The sequence below is a fragment of the Corapipo altera genome, unplaced genomic scaffold, assembly GCF_003945725.1.
Source record: "Corapipo altera isolate COAL_440 unplaced genomic scaffold, ASM394572v1 124, whole genome shotgun sequence".
Classification (NCBI taxonomy): Eukaryota; Metazoa; Chordata; class Aves; order Passeriformes; family Pipridae; genus Corapipo; species Corapipo altera.
This window is the reverse complement of record NW_020884967.1, coordinates 1546724-1569795: the sequence shown is the minus strand read 5'-3', so window position 1 is coordinate 1569795 and position 23072 is coordinate 1546724. Positions and strand designations below refer to the sequence as shown.

Here is a 23072-nt window from a genome sequence, read left to right as displayed (position 1 = left end):
TGGAATATTGTTTTCCCTAGCTTTACTGTCTTCAGTTCCTTAAAGAGATGTCTTTAGAGAAGCAAGATGACTAATTCTGAATCACAGGGTTCTACTGTTCCCAAGCGTATCAAACCCAACAAACCTTTTGGGTTTGGAGTGATAAAATGTTTGTTTCTATATTTCCCTTCTAGAAAAACAATGAATGATACTTTCAAGCTCCACGGAAACATTATCCAGGTGTCAAATTATCCTCACAGCACTTTAAAACCAGAGCTCAAAATACTTTCACCTTACAAAAATAGCATTTTGAACCACTTACAAGGGCATTTTCCCCATTTAATAACACTTCCCCCCATATGAACGTGTGAGACAGACAGGATCTGATAAAAGAAAGTGAGGCAAATACAAAACTCCTTTGGTTTTGATGAGAGAATACAAAACTATCTAAGACACTGAGGGAATGAAGGAGTTTCATCCATATGTGGCATGTGGCAATTGATAAGCTGGCATGCTTTCCAATGGAGGCTCTCAACTTGGACACATTGGGTGGTGATTTTTGGTGTGATTCAGTACAGATTAGATCAGATCACAACAAACTTTCTCACCTTGGCCTCAAGTTGTGCCAGGGGAGGTTTAGATTACTTATCAGGAACAATTTCTTGATGAAAAGGGTTGTGAAGCCCTGGCACAGGCTGCCCAGAGCAGTGCTGGAGTCACCACGAGAAGTGTTCAAAAAACGTGTGGCTGTGGCACTTGGGGACATGGCTCAGTGGTGAACATGGTGGTGGTGTTGGGGTGGTGGCTGGATGTGACAATCTTAGAGGTCTTTTCCAACCTTAATGGTTTCATGATTCTGCTAAAACTGTTTTAGTCCCATCAATTGCAGAAACTCAACTTCCCCATCATTACGTCAAGGATACCACTGCCCTAAAAATGCCTTTTGTTTTCTCGACTGGAAATATTGGATTGCTCTAGAAGCATGGTATTGCTCTGTGTTTCCTCTGGATCTGCTGCCCAATTCCAGCAGGTCCCCCCGTGACACTGGCCTGTGCCCCCCTAGTCTCTTCACACGCGATGTGAATGCCCACATTGGGCACTAAGAAACTAAATTCTGGGGTTTAAAAGCAACAGCAGAGAATGAAGAGGGAAAAGTTCTGGTTTGCATGAGTCACCCTCACTGCTTTCCTTCCTCACCCTGCCCACTGGCTCTTTTTACAAGGCGAAAGTGTGTCCTTTAAGGAGCTGAGCAAGACTTTTCTCCCTCAGGAAATCACAGAGAATATATTGCTGGGTCAAAGCCAATACAAAACAGCTGGTGTAATTTCATACAATAAGAGCATCTGAGCTCAGTGTTGCAGAGATGTGAGACAATGGGGTGAACAAGCCTGACTCGGTCCCTAGGTTGGATATCAGCAAAAGGTTCTTCCCGCAGAGGGTGGTTGGCACTGAACAGGCTCCCCAGGGCAGTGGCCACGGCCCCAAGGTTGCCAGAGCTTCAAGACTACACCCTCAGGCACATGGTGGTATTGCTGGGGTGTCCTGTGCAGGGCCAGGGGTCGGACTGGATGATCCTTGTGGCTTCCTTCCAACTCAGGACATTCCATGGTTCTATGATTCTGTCTTTAGGCAGAACCCTTAACACGAGCATGTTTTCCTACTGGCTGTATTTCAGCATCAACTGACCCAACAAACAGGTAAGCTGCCTGCAGTCATTTTCCCTTTCTGACTAGTTCTAGTAACTCTTCATGTGGAGAATTTCCCATTGGTGCTGATTTGATGGAGACAGAAGATCTAGCATTGACAGTTTTCCTGTCTTTTGGAGGTGACGACGTGCACCCAAAACGTTACTGCCTAAAGACAGGACCTCCAACAAAAAGAAACATCGGATATTTTATCTCAACTCAAAAGCTACCATTGGAGAATATATTCCCCTGTCACAAAGGTACTGACTGGAGCAGTGACACCTTCTCAGTGACCTGTTTCCCAGATAAGGAGGGTTCTTGATTCCTGGCTACAGATGTTCTGCATGAATTCAGGTATTTCCCTCTTCAGGAGATGGAGGAACTTCTATCCTGCACATGTGCGTCAATGTAAGGCAGCTCTGAGCCTGAGGGTGCCCCAGACGCTCCTCGGGGAGCTCTGGAATACAGAGGCTTTGGGCAGGACACCAGCGGGGCCTCTCCCACACAGAGCAGGTCGCTGAGAGAAGCAACCAGCTCTGCAGGAGGCCACTCTCCTGTTCATGCATCCTCATGAAAAATAGAACTGATGACCTCCCAGTAACCTCATTTTGGTGGTGGAAAAGGTTATTTTGTCCACTGATACCCGAAAGAGCCTCATGCCTCCTCACCTTCGCTCATTCCCACTGTCTCCAGCTGCTGCTCTGGAGCAGGAAAGGAGCCCCCTGAAGCCCACACAGGTACCTGATGGTTGTCTGAAACAACTAAAACAACACTCAATGCTCTGTTTTGGCAACCAAATCTCATTCTAGAGAATTAAGTGTCCTCAAAGGTCAGCCCTGCTCTCTCACACTAATGCTGTGTGCTGCTGCTGAACCTGTTCATCTTTGTTTCTGCTGCTCCTGCCTCTCCCTGTCCCCACAGCAGCTCCATTCTCCCAGGGCTTCAGATCAACCCATCTCCTCACTCAGCCCAACAAGACAAGCATTCCAACAGCTCTGGCTGACTCCAGCATGAAGCTTTATAGTACACATTTGAGTACATTAACAGAGAGAGGAATTCATGCAGTGCAGACTTAGTCCTTCAGACTGCAGTTCTCTAGGTGGCACAAATACACCCACTTTACTCCATTCAGAATACAGACAGACATAATATATAAATCACATTACTTTGGGATTGTCTCCTGTAATAGACAGAACCTTAATTAAAGGTAAGTTCTGTAAGGCACAGAACCAGCAAACCTATGGAAAAAATATAATCTTAAAAGTAATGGACTAGATATTTTTGTAATAAAGTACTTGTTTCGCAGACATGTTGTGCCCCTGTAACTTCAGCTGCAGTTCAATGAAGTGGTAGAGCGGAAGAAATTAATATTCTTTTAAGCACAACTCCCACCACAACTGTAACAGAGAACTATTAAACCTAGAAGTGTCTTTCAGGTGTTTTCTGCTTCACAGTAGAATTACATAATGTAGTTGTTAAAAATCTTATCATGCTTCTTAAAAAATGTCCTGCCATGAAACAGAAAGGAATTGAATGTATTGTGTTTGTTGATTTCAGGGAAGAGAAAGCCCCTAACTCGTTTCCTCATGCAAAACAAACCTCTGTGTGTGTGTATATATCTTTATCTCAGACTGAGTATGAATTTTATTTGCACACAGATGCTTATACCTACCTGAATAACTGAATTAAAAGATTTTAAAACGAATGTCAATGCTTTTCTTGAATATTCAGCAGGTATAAATGACCTTAGGTGTCCTAAAATGTGTCATATGCAGTCTCTACTTTTCCCTGTTTTCCTTGTTTCCCCAGTCATTAAATCCCACACGAGAAGCACGTTGCCAGGCTGGCACTTACCCTCTGGCTGGTCCTCCCACGGACACCACCTGCAGAGGAAATGGCCCTCTCCCCCCTCGTCCACGTCTGCTTCCAGCCCAATGGCCGACTACAGTGCCGGCAATTTCAAGTTTCCCTCCCTGAGAAGGAATAGGTTGGACTCCTGCACATAAAAGGAAAACCAAACCTTGATCTTCACAATCATCACAGTAGAGTTCCAAATGAATGGAAAGATGGTTTGCCCACATTTCACCACATATCCCATTTCCTCTATGGATACTGGGAGACTATTGCTCATTTTGTGGTATTCCAGAAGTGTTAGAGCTCCAAGAGTCTGTTCCCTCCCCCCCTGTTTTTTAAAAATAGATATGAATTCTGAAAAGAAAAATTAACTGACACGAGTGCTTCAGTTTCAGGGATTAAAATATATTTGAGAAAAGCCTCAAGAAACAAGGGGAACTTCACAAGCTGGCTGAAGATTGGTTTTTTTCCTGCACTCCTAATGAAGAAGTAATTCTTGCAGGTTCAAGGCACTTTTTAGCCAACGCCAAGTATCAGCATAAACCACACAGATTATATTTGCAGTAAAGAACTTACTAGGCAGGATTAGCTGTACTAATACTAAGTTGCTATGAAAATGTAGCATTTAAATTGATCTGGGTGTAGAAGGTGGGTTTATCCTTCCCCTTCCAAGAAAGCAGCTAAAATTTGCAATTGTCTAAAATGCAGCTGTAGCTTCTGTTCAAGTTGCTTATCTCTTAACACCGGTGTTTTGCCCTTAAAATTCAGCTCGAGGGCATAACACGTATTTTAAGGAATCTGGATAAGTGGGACTGAGCCAGATGTTACTGGTAAAACCATCAGCACCAAAAGAGTTACAAACCACAGCATTTATGCAGCACAATTAGTCTCCAAACGTTAATAGGCTGGGAACTACAATACTGATTACATCCAGAAAGTTCCTACTTCCCTGTGCAAGTCCTTCAGCTCCAAATGCAGATGGTTTGCAGGGGCAGAGTTATTCACACATGAAGCACTAGAGGTATGTTTGCTCTTAGGATAAAAGCTCAGAGGCCAGAAAGAACAGCTGAATAAATATGAAAAAATTACCCTGACCAGGGCACTGGAATCAACAGGTTTCCTTCATCCCACCTCATACAGGAGGTAAGCAACAGGCACACAGGTAGGGAACTAAATCCCACTCCTGTGTCCACGCGAGCACTGATGCCAGCAAGGAAGGGGTCAGCAGTAACAGTGAAGTCAGTCATGTCTACATTGAGTTTTTGCAAAAAGCTCAACTGCCTCAGATTTTGGAAAATGCCTGTTAATAGAGTGAGGCAGAGTCCAGCAGGTTACAGATCCCCCCTCGCCTTTTGGGGACAGGAGCCAGCCCGGCCCGTTGGGTTTTCAGGCTCTTCTAACTCGGAGGAGGGTTTCTAGGCACGAGAGGAGGCTGGCGGCAGGGACGGGGAGCAGAGCGGACAGCAGCCCGGGCAGGCTCTAGAGAGGGAAGCTGAGACAGTTAGGGAGACAGGGAGTCAGGAAGAAAGCCTCAGACCAAACCGTACAGTGGAGGAAGCCGTTGCCAGAAGCTCTAAGAAAAGGGGTTTGGGTATAATTACCGCCCTGAAACTTGCTAGTCCTGTTGCTGTCATTGCCAGAGAAGGCTCCGGAGTGTCCTGCCGCTGCCGCCACCCGGAAGGCCCGGTAAGCGCCTGTGGCTACTGTTTCCCCATAAGGGCCTCCGAAGCCATAGACTCCTGTTAGACCCAGGGTAAAGAAAGACAGGGGAAAAGCTGTGAGGGGGCCAGGCATCTGGGAAGGCCCCAGCAGAGAGGCTGCTGCCTCCTTCCACCCTTCTGGAGCCAGCCAGGAGGGCCGTGCTCCTGCGGACCGGGCTCCTGTGGGTGATGCTGTACCACCACACCGAGGGAGCCCTGGCCAAAGGTGTCCTGCTGCCTCAGCCAGCACGGTGTCCCTTGTCCAAAGAGCACGCCTTGACCCTGGGCTTGGAATGGGATCCCAATTTCTATGGCATTGTAAAGGCTTGGGACAATTTTTTGGCAGTGAGCTCTGCTGGCTACGGTCATGGCACACCAGGAATGCCCATGTCCATATCCATACACCTATGGGCCTTGGGACAGAGAGATTTTGAGGAAGGGAGCAATTCTAGGAACAGTCTGGAATGGTTGTGTCAGTATTTACACTCGAGGGTGCCAATGGTTAAATGACTGTAGCAAAACACAGAGGGGTGGGGAGGGTGAAAGGTTGCCCAACCCTGACAGTTAAACCGTGTCCATTAATTTATAAACATTTTGAAGCAATGTACTGTGCAAGTCAGAGCCTTTTCATAACACCCAGTGTCCATCCGTTCCTCTTTTTTCTAGTTCTACAATAACAGTAAAAATATTTTGATCTGGCACAGTTACTAAAATCCTGATTGAAATACGCCCATTCCATATCACTGGGCTATGGCTAATAAAAGTAACACCAAAATACAGTCATTGGCACTTGCCAACACAAGCCAACCACTTGCTTTTATGTATTTTCTCTGTGAAACTGAACAGGAAAACGGATTTGTAGTTCTGGGGATGTGCAAGGTAAGGTATCGTGTGTGGCACCGCTGTCCCATCACTTACCAGCAAAGCCTCTCCCCCTGCCCTGAGGTGGTGGGACTGGCCCAAAGTGTCGAGGATACATAGAAGCTGGATAGAAAGGCATGGCAGGTGGAGGTGGGAAAGGGAGAGGATGGTTCTGCCTGGAGAAATTTAATCCTTCTAGGATGCTCTGACGCATCTTTTCAACCTTGGCTGCCTGCTCAGCCTAGGAATAAAGAGAAGGTCACAGAGGGATATTAAAATTCTCATTTCAATTGTATAAAACTACATTTACACAACAAATTCAAAGAAGAAAGCAAAACAACAGAAGAACAGAGACAGAATCATCATCCTAAACCTGGACTGCAAACCAGAGTCTGTGCAGACAGGCTGAAACATGCCTGGAGGGTTACAAGCCTGAGAGGGACCACGGCCACCATCAGTAGCCAAGCTAAGATCAGCTTCCCTTGAGTCAGAAATAAGAAGGGATATGATTTCATACCTCCCAAAAAATTAAAATCAAAAAAAAGTTTTGGTCATACAGTATAGTGTTGATTTTTACCAGTTTTTTGATTTTACAGTTAGATAATAATTTTGCATGATTCAGATACAATAAAAAACTCCTATGTGTATATTTTAAGATTGTAAGAAATGTGTAAAGCTAAAAGACCTCAAGAATGACTTCACAGTCTGTAAAATCAGTTAGAAACCACCAGTTTTCTTTCACTGTAAACCCAGTGCAGCTTAGTCCTCTGGGACAGTCTGACCCAAAAAGGCAGGACTTGAACAAATGAGCAGAGTTTCCAACTCGGCCATTCACCATGGCATTCAAGTTTCAGTTTCCAGAGAGATAAAAATGAAATTTAAGTTGATGCCTCTTCTTCCAAATCTGCCTGAATGCCATCCCAACCATCAAGAGAAAAGGGATCAAACAGCAAAACCCACCCATTAGCCATTCACTTTGTACTTTCCTTTAAAAGCAGGGACATGACATGTGACATAAATGATAATAAACCCACCCCATCCAACCCTTCTGGGGACAAGGGACACTCCCTCACCGTGCTGAACTACACACCTGACCATCACAGAGGTCGATGAGCGGAACTTTCTCCCGGCTTGCTTTGATGAGCTTGGTCTGGAATAATTTCCCATCAAAATACATCCAGGGACAGCAGTGCTCCCATGGAATCGGCTGCCCGCAAGCATCGTTGGCAAAAAGAGCCATGTCCACCCCGCTCATAAATAGAGCAGACAGCTGGATTCCACGGGGGTCCAGATTCTCAATCTGTTGGAAAACATGGGAAAGTCAGTAAGATCGCCATGAAATCTAATTCAAAGTTATTCCAACGGTTACATTCTTTTCAAAACTCTTGCAAACGGAGGGATTTTAAAAGGTCATCCAGACTTTCACATGCTGGAGTAGAAGAATGCACCAGAACCTCTCGCCTGTGCATGCAGAGCAGCAATCCTCAGGAAGGCTTTGGTTCCATCCATCCACTTGAGGCCAGAGATAAACCCAAATCCCTCTATTTTCTCAACAAAGTGCAAGAAACTATTTCTACAGACACTTAGAGGAAATTAGCAGTAGAAAACTTCATTAAAAATTTTATTCCAAATAATTATGTGCTTCTGAGATGTGCTGTAGAACGTTTCAGGAATGAGTTCATAGACAGCATTCCATTTTTCTTCCTATATAACACATTTCCTTTCCAACTCCTTTATAATGGATTTTCTATTATCTTGATTTTGCTGTAAGAACACAACTCTTAATAACAAGGCAGTGTTTATGCATACAACAGTTTTATTTAGGATGCAGGATAGAGACACAAAGGTAAAATTAAATGGTGAATAATAGCTGATGGTAGAAGAAAAAAAGGATTGGCTTGCAGCAAGTGTATTTTTAGCTCTGGCATAAGAAAATATCACTACTGGTGTTCTCTGAAATACTTCTCAAAATATCAGCCCTTTCTTGGGAACATTTTCAAGACCTTGGTATTAAACTTTAAAATTAAACTCTATTACCTTCCTTATGCATAAGCAACCTTTATGGGCCCCAAGACTATCCAGCTCATTTTGCAGACAGCTGGGTTCAAACTCAGCTGTTCTTTCTGTCTGTATTCACAAGCAGCTTCATGTGAAGACAGTAACAACCCTGAGGAAACATTGCATCTTCCAGCTAACCAACATATCTTATAGAAGTTATCTGCATTACTTTGTGATTGAAAAATAAAACAATGTCTATTAAACCAAAATATTGTCTGCTGTTTATCACTAGTCATTTGTTTTGTGTTGGAATGGAAAGAATATTTTCTCTGTGATTCCTTTCTTAGGTCTCTAAGATCAGCAATTTTCACAGTGAGTTTCCTCCTCTTTGCATCAGACCTTGAGAGGCGAGACACTGATGATTCTGTAACTATAGATACCTCTGTCAAAATCTCTGCCCTTAGATGTCATTTAGGTTGTGGGCTCACCATCCCTGGAAGTGTTCAAGGCCAGACTGGACGGGGCTTGGAGCAACCTGGGATACTGGAAGGTGGCCCTGCCCATGGCAGGGGGTGGGACTGGATGAGCTTTACGGTCCCTTCCAACCCAAACCATTCTGTGATTCTATGATTTGTTTGTTGTGTTGTGTTTGGAGAATGGACATGGCAGATCGAGTGGCTGATACACAGCTGCTCTTTGATGCATCCAGCCTGGCCTACAAAACTGTCATTAGAATTTCTGCTGATACCCACAGGTACAATCACACAACTTCAGGAGAGCTTGGGGCAGATGCCTTAAACCACCCTCTCATGAGCCTTTGGAAGACTCTGCTACACTCTGTCAAGTGCAATGCTTGTCCCCTCAGATGGGCTGCCTACATTCCTTCTGAGCACACTCAAGGCCAGGTCATTCCTTTGGCAGAGGTTGGCCACATACTGCCCTGAAGACAAAGCACTGCTCCTCCAACATGGACAGAGCTGTTCTCTGGACCAAAGCCCTGGGGTTCTGAAGGACCCAGTGAGCACACAGGGCTCCCAGCACAAATGTCCAGTACACACCTTGAAAAGCAGCTCCAGCACACATCTGAACAAGTCTCCTGACAACCAGGAACTATGGTTAGGCTGCTTTTAAGGCATTACCCACAAGCAGCACTCAAACCCACGATTCTCAGGAGCCATAATAAGGTTATAACCCACGTCAGCAGTGATACAGCCCCAAGTGCTGCAGCAAACAAGTGGCTGTGCATGAACTCATGGGGTGTTCACTGTGCTTCACATTTTTTTCAGCAATGAGGGAAAGGACAAATAAATGTCTTCCTGATGGATTGTATTGATCTCTTTATTATTTTTCTGTTGACATTCATCCTTTGGTATCTGGGAAGAAGGTTCTTGCTTTCTCTTAACTCTGCTACTACCCTTGCTAACACGTGAATTGTCTACTTGCTGTGTGCCAAGTTCAAACAGATTTTGTAGTGGATTTGGTTTTCTTCCCCTTGCACTGACTAATACTTTTATATCTAAGTGCCGAGTTTCCACGAGCAGACTGATTTGGTTTACGGACTGAGGCTGAGAAGTCCTTGCCAGGGTGCTACAGGTAGGAACCCAACTCACACTCCACTTGTCACCCACAGAAGAGAAACAGTCACTTGCTGGCTTTGAGGAAACCTCTTCCAGACCTGGTATCAGTGACAAAATATACCTTGGAAAAGCCTAATAGCTGGAATATGTGTGAGCTTCATTGTTGTTTCTCCTGAGAAGAGGGGTGTGCTAGAATTGCTGCTCGTGTCAACCTGGGAAACAAGTGCCACCTCCTCCTTGCTGCCTTACCTTCTGTATTTACAACAAGGATACCACACTAACTATGAGTTAGCCACCTCATGGAGTGCCACTGTACTAGAAAAAAAAAATTAAACGTTTGAGATTTTAACTTTTAAAATCCTCAAAATCATGATTTTTACAGTTCTAAGAGCATTCATAAACTGTTTTCTTCTTTCCCCTGCATTTTTTCACTCAAGATTATATAAAAGTCTCTCTCCGTTCCTACACTTAGCTGCAAAAATCTTTTGAGTGCTAAATCATGAGAAAATACCCAGGTTAGTATTTATAAAGAGCCACACAGGGAAGAAGCCTTTCTTTTCCTGTATCTTTTCAATGGAAGCACATTTGTTTCCAAGACACAAACTTAAGAAATTGTGAGAAAAGGTTCTGCAGTTACCTATTCAACCAGTGAAACAGAACAGATTATCAATCTCCACCACACGTGAAACCACCAAGAGTAAGATTTTGAAAAGTACAGGTGATTGTGCAAGACTCTTCGTGAGACAGGCACGTACACATCAGCCACTGCAGTTAATTCCCAGATCAGCTGGGAAGTTATATAGTTAAGAATTACCTTGAGTTCCTGAAGCTGGTCAGGTTCATAGAGCTTTGGAGACAATGCTTGGGCAAGGAAAGCATCCAGTTCCTGGCGGCGCAGAATGCGAACCCCCGGCCACTGTACCATGTACCTGCAGGGAAGGACAACCTTACTCAGCAGCCTCTTACTGGGTAAACAAGAGGGATTTTATGTGTATACATAGAACATGTAACAGCAGAGAAACATGCTGTCCCAATGAAATGAGGAGCTTTACCACTTGGACTACTTTTTCTGCGTACTGACTATTCTAGAAGGAGAAACAAAGGAGTTTCGATGCTCAAAGGCCAAAATGAAGTTCAATGGAACCAAAGATAAAATTTACATTTATCACTCTCAAAAATGGTTTATATTTTTTCATGTGCAACATGCTACCCTTGGATTCTGCCAGAATTATGAGTTAGTTGTGCTGAATAATTACCCCAAAGGTAAGCATCTCCCAGTTTCTCAGTGTTCAATCTGAAAATTAAACACATCAGGGTTCTGGACTTCATGTGACTTTCTCTTTGGAAGGCTCAAGTACAGATCTAACACTTCTACTACTGGTTATCATCACCTCAACTGGATGAGCAATTCTAACCCAGGGAGCCTCACACACCACAGGCAGAGCATCATCACATGAGCTTCACATCCTGATAAGCTGCTATGCAGCTGTTCTCTGAAGAACTCCCTCTTTTTGCTGTGCAACTTCACCCACAAGAGCCTCTGAGGCCCCAAATATTATTTTTCAGTAAGCTGAAGCCTCAAGCATAGCAAGGGAAACTAATGCAAATGCTACATCGGCCTCTTTGCAACACAAGATCTTTTTCCTCTTCCCTTCAACAGACCGAAAACCAGTGACTACACAACACGCTTTTCTACAGCCAAACCAAACCCCCATTCCTAGTGACCTTGCAAATAGGAATTAACACTTTCTACAGAGATTCCACAGTAAAACTTTCCTTGGCTCTGGTTCCCCTGGAGGTGTCACTGACCTTAGCACACAGCAGAGCACCATAAGATGAGTGGGCACGTTAGTTGGGTTGAGCATTGCTGGTGTGTCCGATCGCATACAGGCCAGAAACGCCCTCATCCGTCGGTTCTTGTCTTCCACGGCTTTGCCCAGCCACAGCTTCTTCAGATTGGGACAGGTCCACTCCCTGAAGGCAAGGGCTTCCACCAGCTCAGGGGTCTGGGGAGATTTGCCTTTGTAAGCAGCCCATTCCTTAATTATCACCGGTGAAACTGCAGAACGGCAACAGCAGAAAGAAACCGGGCTGAGTTAATATTTCATAGTTCAGCATTTATTTCAAACTTCATATGCAGGAGATTTGGATCCAAAAACCATTACTTTGAGACCACAATAGGTACCAGTGTGCTGGATTATACTGCCAAAATGGTAATTCAAACCCTGCATGAACCACCTTTTAATTGTGACCACTTACAAATTCAGTGCATACAGACAGGTGTTCTCTAGGAACGCTATGCTAATATTTTCAAATAAATATACACAATGTAAAGGAACTATATATATATTTTTCTAAAGCAAACAGCACCATTTCCCCATCCCTGGAAGTGTTGGACAGGGCTTGGAGCAATGTGGTCTAGTAGAAGGTGACCCTGGCACATGGCAGGGGGTTGGCACTGGATGGTCTTTAAGGTCCCTTCCAACCTAAACCATTTTGTGATTCTCACCTGAAAATGCAATTTTCCCCTAAAATATCTGTGTCATGGATCAAAAGCCTAAAGTGATAAAAACAGTACATAAACACAAACATATTCCACGTGTGTCTTTTTAATAGCAATATGATCCTAGTGATTTACTTGAATCAGATTTAATCCTGATATTATATTTGTCCGCAGTTGTTCAACTACTGCAATGCAATGAGATCTCAAATATGGGCAAATTAGGGGACTTTTGCCTGAAAATTTTATAAAACATTACTTTACTGAAGTCTTCCCATTTATTGCACTGCTTTCTATGAAGAGGTTAGTGGGTTTTGCCTAGGCTCCCTTTCATGCACATCAGAACAAAGACAGTTCACTCTACATGGCTGCTAAATCATCTCCCTTTTTCCACTTGAAGGCAACTAGAACAGAACACAAGCTCACGTCAAGGCTGAGAGAAGATACCTTTGGCCTTGGAGCGACCCCAAGCCCAACACAGCCCACAATGTGTCTGCACCCTTCTAACTCCAAGCCCAGCTATGCAGTGTGGAAAGATTCAAGGAGCTTGTTAGTGCAGGTTCAGGTTACAGCCTGGGGAGATTCCCTGAGGAGTACAGACCTGCTCTTTCTGCTGGAAATCCGCTGGGTACAGACCAAGGAGTGTGTCCTGCTGCTGCCAGCGCAGGTCTGAGGGTTACAAAGCCCTCTTCAGCAATCAGGCTGCAGCCTTACAGAGGACTCCATAGCCAGGGGCAGGCAAACCACGGCAGAGGTGACAGTCAGGATTAAAGAAAGGACTTCCAAAATATCCCAAAGCACTCTCATGCTTTTCGGGAGTAAACCCAGCCTAGTATTGTAGTTACCCTTCAGAGAGCTCAAGGCAGTTTTACAAAGATCATACGCAGCAATGCAAACAAACATTTGATATATTTAGTTGGTAGCCTCACTACGAAATCATGTTCTATTTTGGTTGCTCCCAGGTTTTATACACACTCTGAAGATGGGCTTTAACAGGCAGCAGAGCTACCCCATCACTGGGGTCCAGCTCATCACTGGGTTTCTCTGCTTGCTTAGGCCTGGAACAGCAAACACAAACAAATAAAGGGATGTATTTTATGTACGTTTTCAAACTCTCTTACAATTGTTTTAGATATCAAAAGCAAAACTGTACACACCACCAGTGTTCCACTGCTGTTTCTTTCACTTAACACATACAGACCTCCAGCTTAGAAGAAGGGAATGTTTTATGTCCAAGTTTTATATCCTATGTTTTAACCACCAAATCTGGTTCTAAGCTTTTAATCTGGGGATGAGAACTTCCATGGTCTGTGAGGTTAAGGCCACAGCAAGAGTACCTCAGCTTGCTCTTCAGTCACATACTGCCTCCAGAGGTCATGCTAGAGATCCACACTGGCTTTTATGTTTTGCTAAATAATGATTATAATATCCAAGAATCCTAGAATGGTTTGAAGCCATCTTAAAGATAATCTCATTCCAACTCCCTGCCACGGGCAGGGACACCTTCCACTAGCCCAGGTTGCTCCAACCTGGCCTTGGACACTTCCAGGGATGGGGCAGCCACAGTTTCTCTGGACAACCTGTGCCAGGGCCTCTCCACCCTCACAGGGAAGAATTTCTTCCCAATATCCCATCTAACCCTGCTCTCTGGCAGTGGGAAGCCAATCTCTCTTGTCTTGCCCCTCCAGGCCTCTGCCCAAAGTCCCTCTTCAGCTCTCCTGGAGCCCCTTCTGTGCACTGGAAGGGGTTCTAAGATCTCCCTGGAGCCTTTTCTTCTCCAGGCTGAACAGTCCTCCCAGCCTGTCTCCATAGCAGAGGTGCTCCAGCCCTCAGAGCACCTTCATGGCCTGTTCTGGACTTGCTCCAGCTGGTCCATGCCCTCCCTGTGCTGAGGACCCCAGAGCTGGACACAGGTAACCATGCTTTTTGTGGGATGGTTTAACATGGAGGTCAGTCTAATGGTCCAGCAAACTCTGAGTGATGGGGTGAAGAATTGCAACTGTATCCATCCACAAGCAACTGTAAGTACTCTTCACCCAAATTTAGCATTTAACCTAAGAGATTAATCCAGGACTTGTCCATATCTACTTAATTCTCCAGGGCATTTCTTAAACCTTTGACAAATCTGTACTGGGACTGCTGCCAAACTCACTGCAACCTCAGCTGCCCGAATCTCTGTCCTCAGAGGGATGTGTGGTGCTTCCTCCCGTGACTTCCACCAGGACATGAGCAATGCCTGTCCTCAAGACTACATCAGCTACAACCAGGACCAGTGTGTTCAGCCCCATCACCGTGCTGATCACACTGTTTTTCACACCAAACCTCGGCCCAGGTTACCACACCATCTATGGACTCTGCTTTGAACAGTGCACTCACGACACGCTAAGCTTGATCCAGGTAACAAGAGTCAGCACGAACCTGCAGGACAGTAACCTGCCTGAGGAACACTCGAGTGCTGTCACAGGCTCTGAAGGCACCACAGCACCCTGTGAGAGCTCTGGCTGCCAAGCACAGCTTGGGTGGTTCTGGCCTTTACTCAGTTTCCGTGCCGTGAGGTGCCCGGTGCCACCAGCAGCCGAGCTGGCAAATGCAGAGTTATCAAGCCTCATTTTTAACCTTGCAGTCCTTACTGACAGCACAGCTTGAGCTCAGCATGCCTGAGTGTGCACAAGGGCTACTGCCCAAGAGTCACGGCTTTCCTCTTGGCAGTCCCAGCACTGGCTGAGTACGTCTGTGATGGGGAACAGCACAACACAAGGTGGTTGGGCTTAAAATAACAAACCCTGGGATCCAACCAGGACCTGTGACAGCTTGTGCGTTTTGCCACCGAGCAGAAAGGGCAGACGGTTTCACTACACACATGTATTTATCAGAACATGGAGATAACCTGATCCAGGGCCTGACAAGCAGAGCAAGGGAGACCCTGAATTTCCAGCTCCTCCTCAGGAAAGGCAGCACAGCCAGTGCCATGCCCTTGGCAGCCAAACACAACCAGGCACTCTGTGACCCAGCCCCTCCCGTCCTCTGGGAGCAGAGATGAGGCTGGGTACAGCTAAGCCATCACTTATCAGATACTGATCACTGAAGAACCCCACTGACTGCTGCTGTTGTAGTTTCTTGTTGCCTTTTCAACTTCATACAAAAAATAATGGTTTAGAAGACAGGAAGCCATCCATTTCATGAGAGATCCATTATTTTGCCATCTATATATTTAGTAATAATCCCAATGTGTCAGTTTATTATGCATTTTTCACAGCCTCACATAACCCTCACATGCAATATACTTGCCAATTATTCAGGCACTATTATTAAGCTGCCAGTGTTATGGTTTGTACAACAAAGATGACAGGATTTTAGGTATTAATATTCATTACCTCTCTACATAAACCTTAAGGACAATTTACATTTCTTTAGAAACTGATTTCTTAATTCTCTTAACATCTCTCAATTCCTAAATTTTCTCTTAATTGTCTTCATTACTGTGTTTCAGCACTTACTCATTTTTGAGTGCAGCAAAATAATTTAGACAGTGAAGGAGAATAAGCATCACCAGTTCATTGCAGCCTGGATCCTCAGAAAACTTAAGAGAGGGCTAATCGACCTGCTTTGCTGTTTTAGACACTGTTCTCTCCTCGCATTCTCCACAGCCTGCCCAAGTCTTGATGCTTTGTAAAAGAGGTGACTAAAGCAGACACGTCCCTGCACCACAGCCCTTTCACAAACCACACCTGCATCGCAGCCCAAATCCATCTTTACTGCCACTGCCAGCTTTGCAGTGAAGCAAGGAACTTCTGGGCAAATGTTCCAATTTCTTTTTGGCTTTTTTAAGAGCTTGGTCAGTCCTAAGCTAGAAGTAGGTCAGTAGCTGGATGCATCCTGCAGCAAGATTTGCCAGAGCTGCCGTAACTAAACCAAGTCAGCAGCAGCGTGCTGAGCCTAAACTGAGAATAAACTCAGAAAAGCAGGATACATGAAGAGAAAATAGAGATTATTTAGGTTTCCCCACTAGCCTACCAAGGATATTCTATGTTTACAAGATAAAACCTGAAGCAGACCTCCAGCACTCAGCCAGTTCACCACAAAAATGCTGTAGTACACTTTTAAGGACAGGAGTCTCACAAGGATAAATGAAGAATGCAAATAACATCACTATTTGAACCCTGAAATAACCTTGTAACCCAAAATACTACTATGCTGTGTGAGTTTAAAGAAAGTAGCAGTTTGTGACTATGTGTGCTGAGGTATTATTCAAGCAGGGTAAATAGTGATTCCCACATAAAAACTGGCAAAGATAAGCAGCTTTTCAAACATCACTGGGAGATTATCATCTTCACTACAAACATACAAAACCATTTCACAATTACAAATGGAAAGAGCAAAGTGAATGGATATAAAGTTTACAACTGATACTTATTTTTATTCTTTTACACATGAAGCCTGTGAATGATGATTCCATGCATTCTGAATACCTGATTCTTAAATTTAGCCTAGTGACAGCAGACTCCTACATAGAAACTTGTGCTGCAGCTGTGCACTGAAGGTTTCAGCATTCCTGTAACCTTTATAAGCTGCTACTGCAAAGTTCAGTCATTTCTTTTCATGCATCATCATAAGAAAAACACCCTAGAACAAGGAGTTTTCTGGAAGGACAGTAATTCCTGGAAGACTTAAAAAGACAAATTCCAGACTACTGAGATGATTAACATCTATCCCCCTCTGAACAAGCCAAAGAATATTTGATAAAATTCTTTGCAAAAGTTTAGCCTGTCCCCACCCAGGTCTACCTTTGCTTACATTACACCTGATTTCTGTGGGGCTTAAATCAGGTCTTTATATGCCAATACCTGAAAGGCACGACAGTCTTGCAGATTCCCCTGGGGTACCTTTAATGACGCATTTGGGAAGACACAACAACTTAATCTCACTTTTGAAACAAAGCAGGTAGATGTGTATGCCTGTGCAGAGAACTAAGTTTCCTAAATCCAGCCCTGCCATACACCTGGGAATGACATCACAAGCTGACATTCCTCACTGCAGCTCTGGCAGCAGCTTGAGCAGACGTGTTCAAAACCAAACCCCAGAGCTTGCTCAGAAATGGCAATATTTACAGTTTTTAAACTACGACAGCAAATAAATTTTGAAATTAACAACATCTTTTTCTCTTATCCATGGGATCCAATAAGCCAGAAATCCCTCTGGCCTTAGCTACATCAACGAAATCTTCGCAATGATTCCCATTCAGATCATGGCACAAGTGGCTGGGAAACCACAGCAAAGGCAAGAGGAATAAAGTGTGGGTTCTGCAGTACGTACATTCTGGTGGAAGTCTGTTCTTTCTAAAAGCAAGCCTTTCAGTTTTCTTTCTGCTTTCTGCCAAACTAAACAGGACTCCGTAAACATACTGACGCACTGGCCTATACAGGAGAGCAGCAGGAGGCAGGTCTTTGTTGGCTTCATCTTCTATAGAAACGGCGATTTTGATTTCACCCTTTGGCATGAAAGAAAGCAGAGAAATATGACATGTTACAGTGAACAAAAAGCAATCAAGTATCACGGGAACCCAATCCAGCTCTCAAATCCATCTCAGCTGGTCACGACAGATGTGATCCAGCAGTACCGTGGATCTCAGCTCGGGGCAGGTAACACCAGGGCAGGATTGCCCCAGCCTGCTTCTTCTCCTCCCAGCCCTGACTGATCATTCCTGTTGCTTTCCTCTTGCTTTTCTCCATTATAAACACGTTTGTTTGTCTGGATTATCTGCACGTGAGAATTAACTAAATAGTGATCTGCAAATATGGGCACTTAGAAAAGAAAAACAGCCCACATGGAAATAGATTAATGTGCTTTTAGACAGTCAAAGCACATTTAAAGCTGATATAGATTTCAGGAAGTTATTTTAAAAAAATATTCATGCTGTCCAAAAACACCAGTCTGAATTTTTGGTGCAGGATTTGAAACACTACTGAGGACTTACAGCAACAAACAACACTGTGAGAAAACCTGGCCAAAAAAATCCTAACTGGGAATTACCTGAGTAAGGCTGGGTTTGAATACACATAAATAAAATGTTAGTATTTTATACATTTTCAGAAAAAAAGCATGAAAGAACCGCCCAACATTTTTCTCTCAGAAAAGCAGCAACAGTGTTTTCTGTGACTTGCACATCCAACCATGTGAAAATATTCTTGAAAAATGACTGACTTCACTGAACTGCCCCCAAATATCAACCTTTATTTTCAACACTGACAAGAAAACACTCCATTGTGTTCATTACTTTCTCTTAAAAAAAAACCCCAAAAACATTTAAATGATACCAATAAGGAATCCTGAAGGTGACATCTCAGAGTGATTACAGTAGGATATTGTCAGGTTTAGCTCAGACAACACTACCTTAGGTGTAAGACATGTCTGAAAGGTGTCTCTGCATAACAGCCACATAACCTGGAACACCTCTATGTGCCCATTTCTAAAGAACCCCCATAACTGCACCACAAGGTTCAACAGTCCTGCAGTCCTGCACTCGGGTCACAACAACCCCCTGCAGCTCCAGACATGGGGAAGAGGCTGGAAAGTGTCCGAGCAGAAACAACCCTGGGGGTGCTGGTGACAGCAGCTGAACAGGAGCCCAGGTGTGCCCAGGTGGGCACCTGGGCTGTACCAGACATGGTGTGGCCACAGGCCCAGGGCAGGGACTGTCCCCCTGTGCTGGGCACTGTTGAGGCCACACCTCAAATCCCAGGGTCAGTTTTGGGCCCCTCATGACAATAAAGACGTTGAGGTGCTGGAGTGTGTCCAGAGGAGGGAAGCTGGGGTAGGTCGGGCTCTGCTCCCAGGGCACAAAGGAGAGGATGAGAGGAAACAGCCTCAGGTGGCATCAGGGGAGGTTTAGACATTAGGAAAAATTTCTTCACCAAAAGGGCTGTCCAGCCCTGGCACAGGATGCTCAGTCACCATTCCTGGAGGGATTTAAAAGACGTAGATGTGACACTTGGGGACATGGTTCAGTGGTGGCCTTGGCAGTGCTGGGTAAACAGCTGGACTTGATCTTAAAGATCTTTTCTAACCTAAATGACTCTGCAATTCTATGATTAAACAGGAAGTAGTATTTAAATATGCCAAGAATATTTGGCTATGCAAAGTGTGAAGCAGAACTGGCATCGATGGTCTTCACAGACCTTTTGATTCTTCTCCACTTTTCTTCGACAAAGAAGTGTAAGAACAAGGCAGCAACACGAGCTGTGGTGCAAAACAAACACATGGGAAATCCAAACCTCAACCTTGATACAGCAACTTTTGGTTTGATGGACTTCAGATCTGCCTGTGGTCCTTATTGTCCTGAAGTGGATTTTTAAGGTGAATAAAGGTTAACAGGAGTGGGGACAGTTCCATTTTGCTGCTGCCGGTACAAAAAGGATTTCTTAGAGTTGCTCTGTTTCTCTCAGGGCCAGCTATCAGTGATGTGAGGGCTCATTTTGGGAGGGAAAACAATCTCAGTACTTCTGAATGCTGAAAATAGAAAAGACTTGGCACAGACACCAAAGCACATACGAAGGCATTTTTAGATGGAAATGGACTCTGCATAAACACACACACACACACAGACATATACACACATGCTTATAGATATAAAAATACCTACATATAGTCAGAAAAAAATTATTTTGTAAGTAAACACTTCTAATTATAGTATTCTCATACTTATTGGAACAACAGAAGGACTAAAAAGGGACCAGAACTCAGAGCACTAAGAAGGCCGTAAAAATCTGATACTCTTTAGCCAGGAACACCAGAGCAATTATCTTCACAGAATCATTATCTCACAGTAGCTCACTTTTAAATGTCATACCTTGGTTAGGACATGAAAGATGTAGGGATACATTAACCCTTTCTTGTGCCTGTGCTCTGCCACTCGTAACACTTCAGGTGCTACCGGAGGTAATGGAGGGGTAGTAATATCCATGTGGTTTCTGGTGGGCATGGACAACAGGCATGGGATTTGTGGATTACTGGTTTGATTCCCTTTGACATCAGCTGCCTGACTTCCTGAAGAAGCACTAGAGGAACCTTCTGCCTGTAACAGAACACACAAAATAAAGTGCTTTGGATGTGTCCAGAAACATACCAGCAGATCAGCCAAGAGAAACAGCAAATTTCCTCCCTCGCCCCCAATGAAAACAGTAAATCTTCACATCACGCAGTTGCAGTGTGTAGAATCATTATCCAAAGCTGGCTGCAAGGTTTTCAGAAAATAGAAACCTTCAGCCAGTGTTTGCTAGCAGCAGCAAATTACCAAGAAAATAAATATTATGGTAAAGCTTATTAACAGCAACAGTAATTACTATTCTCTTTAATTTTTAACTGCCCAATACAGAAGGGGACTGACGGCCTTTTAATGACATGTGAATGGCCTCTTAACTCAGTATTTCCAAGATACTCCCAACTCAGTGTGTGAACTGACAGTCTCAAAGTCTGTAATTTATCCAGACTTTCATGAACACATTTCCATCTCATCTCGCAGTTCCAGATGCAGCAGGGAAAAGGACACAGTTCCATTTGATAACATTTAGAACATACAGTGTTTGAACTCAAAAGCCTTGTAAAGGTTTGTTGGGTTCTGTTTAGTTTTTAAACATAAAACTCTTTTGTCTCAGAAGACTGTAAGAGAAAATGGCAATGTTTTCCGACCACAAGATTAAAGTGGCATTTTACTCCTGTTCTAGAAATGCAATTCACAAACTTATGGGAAAAATCTGATGTGTAAAAATACACTGTAAACTTCGCAGTGAACAAGCCTTTTTAAAGATTTATGTTGATCTCTCACAGATAGAACCAGAAAAAGAAGAGTTCATTCCTAAAAAGTCTGGTCTTCAAAACTGAAAGCTTGTTTTAGCTTAAGAGTTCATATTACCTTTATGCCCATAAACTATTATAGCAATAGTAAAAACTTTTGGGACTGAAATTTGATCACTTCATACATCATCTGTATTTTCACAATATGTGTAAAGAAGTTCACGTGCCTCCTAAGACTTGAAAAGCAAAGTTGAAAGAAAAATGGTCAAAGCTTGAAATCCCCCAGAATATGTAACATAAAAAACAGGCCCAAACAAGCTCAGTTTGTTCACTTCAGGTCCATGAAAAATAAAAACCTGCATGCAAGCATCAAAAAAAATCCCACACAGATTTCAAAAATCTTCTACAAAAACATGTACAGTAGTAAAAACTGGCTCTAGCAAAATATCAAAGGGCAACATTATTTTCAGATGACATTTTAAGCACACAATCAAAGAGGATATTACCAAAAGATTGCATTTTGAATTATAAAAATGAAAATATATGACAATATGGTTAAAACCTGGAAACCACAACACTGCCAACACAACATGCTAATACCTGATGCTTTTATAAACAAAAGAGCTATCATAGTTCTATTAAATCTTTGTTATATTATCAAATATTTCTTTATCAAGTTAGAGATTTTTGCCTCTGTCATCTACTACCCCAACAACTATAAGTCAGCAATACTGGAGCACATGAGGAGTTTACAGAACTATCAAATATTGGGGGCACGCAAGGAAGAAGAGAAAAAAACCCTACACAACATCTGCACTATCCAGTTTCTTCTGGATCAGCTCCAAAGATATTCCAACACCCAGCCTGAGGAACTACCGCAGTTAAAAGGTGGTGTTTTTTTTTAGTAATATGCATCCAGCCAAATGAGATGAGCTTACCTTTGTCATGTAGAATCAGGCTGTGAGACAACTGCAAGGAATTTAAGTCAAGTGAAAGGAGTGTCAAGATTGCTGCTACCTGCCTGATCTCTGCTGAATTTTCAGCACTTTACCTCAGAAATTCACACAGTTCACTCAGTTGAAATCTTCACAGAATCACAGATTGAAAGAGACTTCCAAGCCCACCTCATTCCACCCCCTGCCACGGGCAGGGACACCTTCCACTAGCCCAGGTTGCTCAAGCCCTGTCCAACCTGGCCTTGGACACTTCCAGGGATGAGGCAGCCACAGCTTCTCTGGGCAACTTCTTCAGGAAGTACTGCTTCTTTTTTCAATCATTAATATTCCCCTCTCTAGAAAATGAGTTTATCTATAAAATGTACTCACAGCTCTTCCTGTCCTGCTCAACAGATGCAACTGTCTTCTCCTGCTGCTGAAGGCTGAAGAAGTGGTTTGATAATAAAAAAACTGGCAAGTAAAGCTCAGGAGCATTTATCTATTAAAGTGGATGCATTTAAGTCAGCCTGTGTGCAAACATCTATTGAGAAGTTTAATCACTGCCTGTACAGCTCTAATTCTGGGTCTACCAGGACATGCAGCCAGAGCTGTATGTGGGTCCAACACAGCCATTGCTCCTCCAACCCAGCCACTGCTCCTCTGTGGGACACACTCTGTGGGCTCTGGCAGGGGCCCACAGGGCTGCACACATGGCACAGTGCAGAGATCAAAGGGATGGAATAGGTCAGATTAGCATTTGCATACGGTGACTAATCCCCAGGCAGATTCAGTTATCGTAGGGTCTGCACGAATGAGGGTCTGCACAAATAATAACCGCTGAGGGATGAAATCACCCGCCTGAGATTTTAAGCACAAAGCCCAAGTTTACTGGAATTCCTGCACAGGGAATATGCAGGGAAAATGCTTTGTTTGTCTACAGTGTAATTAACTCAAGATTGGTGGTTTTGACACAGTTAACAGCTGGTGTACAGCTCTACCACAAAGGCACAGGAGATACTAAAGGCAAGGTCCCTTCCAACTCAGATTCTTCTGTGAAATGCTCTGAATGCTCCCTCCAAACACGGATCACACTTGGAATACAGACCATTGTATTCTCCATTTGACAGTGGTTTGAAATCTTGAAGGAATTTAATAATGTGAAGTCTTTATCAAGGGCTTATCTAGCTCATCCT

The 23072-nt window shown here is 43.8% G+C and overlaps 1 protein-coding gene across 5 annotated transcripts in view; it reads right to left on the bottom strand.

Moving 5' to 3' along the window:
• The window catches only part of FAM120A (family with sequence similarity 120A), a 52363-nt gene that overhangs the window by 4577 nt on the left and 24714 nt on the right, over positions 1-23072 (bottom strand). For 2 of the 5 annotated variants that reach the window (XM_027664984.1, XM_027664983.1), the window contains exons 9-16: positions 20001-20225; positions 17468-17642; positions 11464-11713; positions 10469-10583; positions 7170-7379; positions 6137-6320; positions 5120-5266; positions 3519-3660 (exon numbers count right to left, since the gene is read on the bottom strand). In XM_027664984.1, coding sequence (XP_027520785.1) covers positions 3519-3660; positions 5120-5266; positions 6137-6320; positions 7170-7379; positions 10469-10583; positions 11464-11713; positions 17468-17642; positions 20001-20225 — 1448 coding nt within the window. The remainder of the gene's footprint in view (positions 1-3518; positions 3661-5119; positions 5267-6136; positions 6321-7169; positions 7380-10468; positions 10584-11463; positions 11714-17467; positions 17643-20000; positions 20226-23072) is intronic. The other 3 variants (XM_027664986.1, XM_027664985.1, XM_027664987.1) reach the window with 2 other exon arrangements.